We start from the raw sequence: 10,951 nt of genomic DNA on the forward strand, positions 1-10,951 counted from the left end.
TATTAATTATCCGATAATTCTTTAATATATATAAAATAATTGTGGCTATTTAAATTTTGACCATTCTCGATAAAATTTCTGGCTACGCCAATGCCACCAACCCACTGAATTGATGCGCCACTGCTTGCAGTCAATGCCGTGCAGCACCAACCTTGGAAAGAAACCGTTGATGACTTGATGCAAGACAAACTGGCCATACTAGAACTTTCCGAGAAGACTTGAGTCCCTTGACTTGAAAAGAGAGCTTAAATACTGGCTCAAGTTCCTGGTTTTTGTCATCCTTCCCTTCTCACCATTTTAGCAGCGACAAGAGTTGTTGTTGCCAAAGCTCAAACTTGAAGTTTGGCCATGGGAAAGTTGGTTTGCTCAGAAAAAGAAGAAGTCGGTTCCGATCTAATTACACTTCTAGTGGTGATTGTTGTAGCTCTTGTGGTCCTGACCATCTGCAAACCAGCTCCAAAGTACTGTCTAGTTGCTGTCCAGCATCGCCCGCTTACAGTTTCCGACACTTGATTATTTCTTGCTATCCCAGTTTTTCTGTAGCATGTTCTGTTTGCTCATATCAATCTCAGTCAAAACCTTAACCTGCTTTGTGAGATGTGATGTTGTATACTGAGGCAATTGTAACCAGTGGAGAAATTTGAGTTTTGAAAGTGATCAGTGCATGGTTTCATAAACACTGTTTTATGGTTCCCTTCTAAATTAATCAGTTACATAGTAACATAGAGGATTGAATGTATTCTTTTTTTTATTTTTTTTTTTGAAGACTAATCCGTGCTCAGGGGATCTTGTCAGAACGCTTCCTCCCCCCTGGCCACTAAGAATATATTGGGATTTAATCCCAATAAACGTCGGCGGGATTCGAACTCGGGTGTGGGGGTTCCACACCTGGAGGCTCTTACCAACTCGACCACCTGTGGTGGTTGGATTGAATGTATTCTTTGTTATGTACTATAGCGTTGCAGTTAAACAACAAAGTTCTCTCTATATTTTAGGAAAATAAATGAAAATATATATTCGCCAAATACACAGTTACCGCCAGGAAATTGATAATTTATAGTTCTACTAGCTTAGCTAGCTTTGATCTACAGTCCTTTAAATGGGGGGATAGTGCAGATTGCAGGTGGGATGTTCACCTATGCCACATTTAGATCAGAGTAATGTTGGGACAGCTGGGTAATGGTTTTGTCATCTAAATTGAAGATACCGATATCCAATGGTGCTTCTCCAACCACTCCAATTTTAGGGTGACCTTCTGTCTTTATCGTTGAACACCACCTTGTTAACCAGGAAGCTCTTGGTGCAGTACTTATCAAAATAGCTCTTCGAACATGGTATAGATCTCCCGTTATTGATTCTACAAGATAAACCATATCTTCGACCCAACATGCAAATAATTTACCTCCAGGTTTAAATAGATAAGTCCATTTCTACGTTGATACAAGTCGATTTCTTTGATCATCGTCCTTTAATGAAAGCCAAGGTGTAATCAGAAGTATTACGCATTGCTACAACCACAAAACGGGATCATCGTCCATTTCTACCTTTGGAAACCGACCCCCTGGTCCTACAGTATTCGTCTTGATCTACCCATACAAAATGCCTGAATATCAAAAGAGGGAGAATGGGTGCCACTTCTTTTTTGAAAGGTTTCACCAGAGTTACTTTCAGATGATGGCAATCACTCTCTACTAGATCTACTGTGGTCAACCAACCACTGTTATAAGGCAATAACTCAATATATGTGCAGAGTTTTCTTTCCGAAACGCTGCACAATCTTCGGCTTTCATCAGATTCAGCACTAGGACTCAACAGCAGTGGAAGTATCTAATCATTATGCTAGTGCCAATTTACTTCATTATAAAGAGAGCTGAATGAAATAAAAGTGCACGTTTCAATTTATTACAGAGCAAATATGAACTACAAGAAGACTACAGATTTGCCACATTAATAGTACCAAAATTGTTTTGCATTGCTTGGGGAACTGAAACTGCCCTTATCAGGCTAAGTTGATTTCAGAATTCAAGCAGCAATAGAATAGTATACTTGTACATAACTCAAACAGTCTGATCCATTCGCAAACTATGATTTATTCATGGAGCCTTGAATAGTCTCCAAAAGATGTTGAATTCTGTACTTCATAACAGGCTGACCTTTATGCGTTTTCTTCATCATCTTCTCCCTAATAGCCTTCCTCCGAGCTTCAGACTTCTCTCTTTCTTCCTTTCTGGCCTGAAATTTAGCCTCCTTCTCCATTCTTGCCTTCTCTATCTCTTCATGTTTCTTCTCATATATTTCTATTAAATTACGTGATTCCCTATCTTTTCTCTTCTTGTTATTCTTACTCATCTTGCTACCATCTTCAGTTTCATTCTCCTCCTGCACCAGCCACCAAGTATGTATATAAAATATAAGTAAAATTTTCCAATCTTATTATCTGTCAAACTGTTTCCAAAGAAAATTCAACAAAACAAACATGGAAAAACACATTCCGAATTTGGTATCAAACCTCGAGTGGTATTATAGCTGATGGAACATCGGTCGGCTGTTGCTTTACCAACTTCTTATACTTCTTCACGTGCTTGGCATTATCGTAGAACTCCCTTTTTTTCTCTGAAAGAAAACAGAATGCAAACCTTTTAAGATTAAGCGCAAAACAGAAGAGGGAATTAATTCCCCTGTCCACTTTTATGACAAGAGAACTCCAGGATCCAATTTGATTAGATTGTGCAATCAACTCCAATGCACTATTGGCCATTAGAATGTACATTTCTTCACTTTTTAAGCTGATGGCAGCTATCCAAATACTCTGTTTTCAACTTCACAGAAGCATAAAATGTTTAATCATTCCAAGTTTCTATTCTTATTGCATTGAGGCTCAAATTACATGCTCATTCTTTTCCTACACTTGCTTTCAAAGCAACCAAAACTTTAGCATTTATCTTCAAGTCTCACTAGGACATATAAATCATAACTACAAAATACACACACAGAAACAGAGGAAATAAGAAACAAAAACCCAACAAGTAAAGATTCAAACTTTGAGAAAACATGATTGAAATTTGATGAAAGGAGAGAGCTTTCATACTTATCATGGCTGGGTTGTAGTAGCTGTTCGTTGAATTCTCGAGAGAACGGCCTTGCCAACCAAATCTCCTCGGGTTCTTCTTCTTATTGTACACCGATTTCGAGCCGTCGGATTTCTCTCTGTTGATTGCAGCGTCTTTTGGGTTTCGATTCTTCATTTTCGAGAGGAATTGAGAAAAATTGAGGAATTTGGGGGATTTAGGAAGAAAGGGGACGAATTGGAAACCCTAATTGCAGCAGGTGATCCAGTGCGAGGCGGTGTATGAAAAACAACTGTGTCTTGTAGTTGCTTCTTTCGCGTCTTTTTAGCTCAAATGGGTCTGGGTTGGGTTGATTGTTATTGTAAATGGATTATAGGATCAAAGCCCAAGATTTGATCTAAGAGAATTAGGTCCCGTTTGGGATTGCTTCGCTTTAAAAAAAAATCAGTTTTTGTTCAAAATTTTAGATTTTATTGTGTTTGGTAAATAAATAAAAAACAGTTTTAATTGGAAGTTATAGGTCACTGACAGCAGATTTTAGAAGCAGCCCAGAGGTTGCTGTTAGAAGCTGCTGTATATCAAAACACACTATGCCGTTGTTTTATGTACTGACAGCAATTTTAAAAATATTATTTACCAAACACGAAACTGTTTTAATTCACAATTGATTATTCTCAACAATATAGCAGCAGCAGTTTTTTTTTTAAAAGTCACAATAATCCCAAACTAACCCTTATTCTCATTTGAGATCTTTCATGGACGTACATCTTTTCTTTTCTTCAAATATCAGTTTTTTTGTCGATAATTAAGAATTCGCAAATAAAAAGAAAAAGAAATGGAAAAATGAATGAAAGTTAGGTTGTAGGTAAATTTGCTAGTTTGGTTTTTTTTTTTTTTTTTTTTTTTTTTTTGAGAAGAAGGAATTGTTAGGTCTCATCAAAAAGCCGGCGGATCAAGTGGGCCGATGGAGGCCCGCAGGCCCTGAGGGCTAAAAACCCGGCCCGGCCCGTTAAAAAGCCCGCCTCAGTGGGTAGTGGGCCGGCCCGCCAAAAGCCCGCAAAAACCCGGCCCGGCCATTAAAAGTCCGCTAGGTCTGGCCCGTAAAAGCCCTTAAAATATTATATATATATATATATATATGTGTGTGTGTGTGTGTGTGTTTATATATTATATATATATATATATATGTAGATATTTGTGTGTGTGTTTATAAATATATATATATATATATAGAGAGAGAGAGAGAGAGATATATATATATATATATATATACACACACACACACACATATATATATATATATATACACACACTAGCCTCTTAACACACACTCACGCGTGTGTCAATTGGCCTTTTTTTCTTTATACTTTATTTGTGTCTATAATATTTTGCTTGAGTTTTTATTAATATTTCTAACAAAAGAGTTTGTTTTCGTAATTTATCTAAAAAATGTTTATTTTTTATGAAATTATGAATAACTTTTTTTTTTCTGCAAAATCAATTTTTTATTTAAACTGCCAACTCCAAAAAAAAAAAAAATTAAACTGCCATTGTAGTTAACAAAACGTCTAAGATCCTTTTTTTTGTTTGTAATTTCTTCAATTCAGTTTACTATTATATTTACTATTTTAGCCTTCATGTGTTAAATTATAGATTTTTAGACTATAATTAAAGAAGGGTAAATGGTGGGTTTTTGAAAATTTAACCATAAGCCTTGTTGGCTTAATTAATACTGATATATATCTCTGTGTGTGTGTGTGTTTATATATATATATATATATATATATGTATATATATATATGTATATATGTGTGTGTGTGTGTGTGGAAGTTCTTATACTTTTATATAGAATATGTGCATTAGTGCATATATATATATATATATATATATTCTACATATCGGTTGACCAATTCGATCGGATTCGGAAATATGGTGAAATTGGCTAAATTTTTTACCACACTCATAATTTATTGTAATAAACTCATCTAACGGTCGGTTTTTCCATTTTCTTTGAATTGATAGGGGTTGCTCTTTGGAGTGTATGATATATAAATATAGGTCTATAAGAGTAACTAAGTTTGACCTAGTGGATCGAATTCGAAACGAGAACCAAATTGGCTGAATTTTCTACAACCACCATAAAACATTACAATCTCTCCATCGAGCGGTTGGTTTCTCCGAATTCATTTTCCACTTCATGGTTGCTTTAGAATGAACCTCAACAATTTAAATGTAATGTATAAGTTATACAACTTTAGGAGGAAAATTGGTATAGGCCAATGTGTTTGTAATTAAAATTATTTTTTTTTTATCTCATGTCCACACACATCCATCAATACAAACGTGATGTGAAAAAATAAGCACGTTTTGCGGTCGTCATGCCATTGGTCAACCAAGAAAACATACAAGTGACGACGGTTGACCAATTCGATCGGATTCAAAAATATGGTGAAATTGGCTAAATTTTTTACCACACTCATAATTTATTGTAATAATCTCATCCAACGGTCCATTTTTCCATTTTCTTTGAATTCATAGGGGTTGCTCTTTGGAGTGTATGATGTATAGATATAGGTTTATAAGAGTAACTAAATTGGACTTAGTTGATTGAATTCGAAACGAGAATCAAATTAGCTGAATTTTTTACAATCACCATAAAACATTACAATCTCTCAATCGAGCGGTTGATTTCTCTAAATTCATTTTCCACTTCATGGTTGCTTTAGAATGAAGCTCAACAATTTAAATGCAATATACAAGTCATACAACTTTAGGAGCCAAATTAATATAGGCCAACATCTTTGTAATTAAAATTGAAATTTTTATCTTATGTCCACGCACATCGATCGATGAAATATTTATAGACGTGATGTGAAAAAATGAGCACGTTTCGCGGTCGTCATGTCATCAGTCAACCAAGAAAACATACAAGTGACAACGGTTGACCAATTCGATCGGATTCGAAAATATGGTGAAATTGGCTAAATTTTTTACCACACTCATAATTTATTGTAATAATCTCATCTAACGGTCCATTTTTCCATTTTCTTTGAATTGATAGGGGTTGCTCTTTGGAGTGTATAGATATAGGTTTATAAGAGTAACTAAATTTGACCTAATTGATCGAATTAGAAACGAGAATCAAATTAGCTGAATTTTTTACAATCACCATAAAACATTACAATCTCTCAATCGAGTGGTTGATTTCTCTAAATTCATTTTCCACTTCATGGTTGCTTTATAAAGAACCTCAACAATTTAAATGCAATATATAAGTCATACGACTTTAGGAGACAAATTGATATAGGCTTGCAATTAAAATTGAAACTTTTATCTTATGTCCACGCACATCCATCGATAGAATATTTACAGACATTATGTGAAAAAATAAGCACATTTCGCGGTCGTCATGCCATCGGTCAACCAAGAAAACATACAAGTAACGAGGGTTGACCAATTCGATCGGATTCGAAAATATGGTGAAATTGGCTAAATTTCTTACCACACTCATAATTTATTATAATAATCTCATCCAACGGTCGGTTTTCCCATTTTATTTAAGTTGGTAGAGGTTTCTCTTTGGAGTGTATGATATATAAATATAAGTTTATAAAAAATATTATCTTTAAAGATTTATTTGTAAATAAAGCCCGCAAGGCCCGCCCCGAAAAAGCCCGCAAGGCTTAGCCCGGCCCGGCCCTAAAAGGCCCGCGAGGCCTGCATTAAATGGATGGGCTTGGATCCTTCAATTTACAATAAAGTCCGGTCCGCTACTATTTAAAAATGGAGTAAGGCTCGGCCCAAGCCTGCTACCAATGGGCCGGGCTCGGCCCGTTGATGAGGCCTAGGAATTGTTTTAGTTCTTGTTTTGTCAGTTGTAGAGGTTTTCGAGCAATCTATACTACGTTACTTGTAAATCTATAACATTCTTTATATCTAGGTGCTTTCAAAGCGGTGTTAGACAACCACCAAAGCTTGGAAGACAAGTCATATCTAAAAAGTACATTTATTATGGAAGCCAAAACAATTCACTTCTCCAAATCTTCAATGTCAAATCATTACTAGTTAGAAACGCACCGCAATTTTATTTTAAAGTAAATCCAGAATATGTGTCTGGCCCAAACTTGAGGTTAGTTGCTCTAGTTGAAATAGAGTTTATATTAGAGATATTCTCGAAGAATCTTAGGAGATATCCAATCAATATACGATTATGTTTCCATGTACAACTCTATCTCTATGCTTGTAATCCTCTATATAAAGAGACCCCTATTATCAATGAAAGTACGACTCAATTCTCTCCCAATTCAGTTTTCCTTAAACAAGTTATCAGCACGAAGCCCTAACCCTGAAACAAATAGCCAAACCTTGATTCAAGAAGCTAAAAACCTTGAATCCAAATACAAAACCTTGAAGCCTTTTCTGCCTCCACCTCATACCTTGAAGAACTCAATTCCAGGAGTCCAGAACCGGCAGCAGCACCCCAAGAACCTGCCGGAAACCTACCAAACCGGCCACCGGAAGTTCCATACAACTTGCATGAAATATTCAATCGGTTCACCATCTTCCGGACCTCCAATTTCCACCAAATTTTGGTAGCAGAAGCCCATTAATATGAAGTTTCAGGAACCAGAAGAAAAAGTCCAAAAACAGGCCTAAAAAGACATGACCCAGCCACCTGAGCAGCTGCATCTTGAACAGGCAGAAAAGAAGAAAAGAGGAAAAGAAAAGAAAAGAAAAGAAAAAAAAGTGAAAGGAAAAGAAGCCCAGAATCCCAAGAAGCCTAAGCCCAAGGCAGAGGCCCACTGACACAGACCCACGCCACGTCAGCATCCGGACCCGCGCCACGTCATCAAAGGGGACCCACTGCCACGTCAGCAAGGGGGACCCACTGCCACGTCAGCTCTCAGGCCAATGTCAGTCAGCCCCGGTCAACGACCGGTCAATCACTTTTCCGGCAGTCTTCCAGCGACTTTCTGGCAATTTTTTCCTACCACTTTTTCCTGCCAACTTTCCGGAGACATATTTGGAGGTATTTTTTTCTTCTAAAAGTTCCCTTTTTTTAGAGTTTTTACATTTAATTTCTCTTCTTTTTCGGGGAATTGCAACATCCCTTCTTCTACCCCCCTTTCTTTATCATAGGGGAGACCAAATTAAGCCGAACTGTGGGGGTTCGTGCTCACTCCAAGCTTGGAGCTTGTAGAGTCCTCCAAACTTAGAGTTTGTTGAGATAAAATGATAGACGACAAACATCATTATTGCGATCTAATCCAACCCCTCTTGGAATCGAATTTCTTGGAAGCGACTACGCTAAAAAAATTTATTTGTTTTCGTGGTAGCGTTTTCGCTCCGAAACTAACCATAATTTCTTGTTCTCTTTCAGGATGAGTAATCTGAACAAATTGGACTTTGCTCCATTGGGAACAACTGGCTCTGAATATCACAGGTGGGTTCGTGATATTCGCCAGCATCTCAAGGCCGATAGAATCTTGGATACGATTCTCGAGCCTAGCCAGGACGTGCTAATTGTTGAGTAAGCTTAAACTTTGGAAGCAAATAGAGCAACCTTAGAGGCAAATAAGGCGAAAGCCATCATCCTAATGACTCGTCATATGGATGATTCGCTCCAGTACAAGTGTATGAATGAAGAAGACCCCAAAAGGCTGTGGGTCTCACTTGAAGATATATTTGGCTACGTTCGTGACTCCCTGCTTCCTGACCTAGAAGTGAGATGGCATAGCCTCCGCTTCTGTGATTTCAAGTCAGTTCTTGACTACAACTCGGAAGCACTTCACATTAAATCCTTAATGAAATTTTGTGGTAAAGAGATCACAGATGCGATGTTGATTGAGAAGACTCTCTCTACCTTTCCCTTCTCTGCATTGATGGTTGCTAAGAACTATCGAATCGATGTTGTTGCAGGACTGATCACAAGGTTTCATGAGCTCATTGGAGCTATGAATGTCGCTGAAAAGCATGACAACATCCTTGTGAAGAACTATAATTCGAGATCTATGGAAATAGAGCATATTCCGGAATCCAATTATAGTCGCACCCCCAAGAGAAAGCGCCAAGAGAGAAACCCTAATCTTAGGGATACTTCTGGACGTTCTAGTTCATATAATCGCTCTACTTTGGAAGGTAACCGCCAAAATAGGCGAACACGGAACCGAAGAAGTAAATGTGGAAAGAGAGAGGGAGGCAACGCCTCTGGCCATGTTGGTGGCGCCACCAACACTAAGAGCCATCTAAATGACGCTTTCAAAGCACCTCAATCAATGGAGTTTGAGCAAATAGATGTATGTTCTCGATGTGGAGTGTCTGATCATTGGGCACACATTTGTAGAGCTCATGAAGAAATCATCACCGCCTACAAAGCATATTGTGAAGCAAGAGAAGCTCACTATATGGAACAAGAAGATCAAGAAGATGATCTAGAGTGAAGGGTTGAAGACTACAAATCTGGCTGAGATCAATAGATCGCCAATTCTGTTTAAGTCTTTATTTTTCCAAGAGATGTAATAGGCAATTGCCATATATTTTTGTAGTAAATGCCAATGGTTTAGTTTTTCTTCAAAGTAGGCTCACTCAAAGTAAGTGTGATGTCTAGGAAAGTTATGAGATTAGTGGTACTTAAGCGAGCATTGCTCCACCGACATCTCTCTACTTACCTGGTCACATTTATTTTGGAATTACCGAAAGAAGTTAGACGACTACCATTGTTTTGCATTAGCTATCATTTTGGATTAGATTTTGTTTAGTCAAAGAGACAATGATGTAACTCTGTTGGCGTATGAATAAAATTTCGAGTTCTTTATGACTCCATTTTGATTATGAGCATATGACTTTTGTGACTACGATGGCTGGACCATCAGTATTAATTCAAGGACATGGAATAGCCCAAGTTTCACTTGCCAAATGGCACCTTAATTACTGTCACAGAAACTCTCTACTCTTCTAGGGTGAATCACACCTGTGAATAGCCAACAGATTCCATTCGAAAACGCATGTAGAGAATGGAAATGAGCTCCTTTGCAATACCTCTAATGATTGAGAACGAAAGCGCATCTTAAAGAAGTTTATGTGTCTCTCTAGTGGATTCTATGTCACTATTCGAGCTATTAATCCAATAAAATTATGAGAAAAGAACTCTTGGATTTAGACACATTGGCTTTGTCACGACATGATAGATCATCCTAGTCATGATATGATGATTCGTCTACTAAAGACTTCACATGGACATCATTTCTTTCGAGCGAAATGAAGCATGAATCAAAAGTTGATTTCTGGACTAAGTGTGACCGACGCAGCTGCCTAGGGCACCGCCTTTGTCCCTATCCATGACGCCATGGATGGTCTCCATCATGGTGATGGTGCCCTAGGTAATGCTGCAATCACCAACTTGCTTCAAATAGTGTTTCAGATGCTCAGACCCAACCAAAATTCTCATCGGTTGCTTCTAAAGCCTCTCGCTCATTTTACAAAGCCCGTTCCTTAGGGAAATTAGGATTGAGACCGTCCTATGCAAAAGATATGAAAATACTCATTATGTTCTTACATAGAATCCATGGGGATTCTATGGACTGATTCAACCAACTTGCGGACGTTTAAATATCTCATGATATTGGTTGATACGCAAACACGCTGGTCAAGTGTTTTGCCATTGTCCACTTGTAATGCTGCTTATGCTACACTCCTAGCAAATATCATATGACAACGGGCTCACTCCCCGGATCATCCTATTCCGTCAATTGGACTTGACGATGCTAGCGAGTTTACATCGAAGACTTTCGATGGTTATTGCATTGGGACTGATGTTGGACATCACATTCCCATGAACACACCCAAATGGTCTCACGGAAATGTCTACGATGGTAGTCCGGACA

The 10,951-nt window shown here is 37.8% G+C and overlaps 1 protein-coding gene across 1 annotated transcript; it reads right to left on the minus strand.

Annotated features, from left to right (window-relative positions):
• Window positions 1-1,875: 1,875 nt before the first annotated feature.
• Window positions 1,876-3,370, minus strand: LOC112174471. The gene is made up of 3 exons (XM_024312245.2): window positions 3,089-3,370; window positions 2,510-2,613; window positions 1,876-2,379 (listed from the first exon to the last, which is right to left on the minus strand). Exons 1-3 carry the CDS (start codon window positions 3,243-3,245, stop codon window positions 2,083-2,085), a joined length of 558 nt encoding a protein of 185 aa, XP_024168013.1. The 5' UTR covers window positions 3,246-3,370; the 3' UTR covers window positions 1,876-2,082.
• Between the last annotated feature and the right edge of the window lie 7,581 nt (window positions 3,371-10,951).

Source organism: Rosa chinensis, chromosome 6 (genome assembly GCF_002994745.2).
Source record: "Rosa chinensis cultivar Old Blush chromosome 6, RchiOBHm-V2, whole genome shotgun sequence".
NCBI lineage: Eukaryota > Viridiplantae > Streptophyta > Magnoliopsida > Rosales > Rosaceae > Rosa > Rosa chinensis.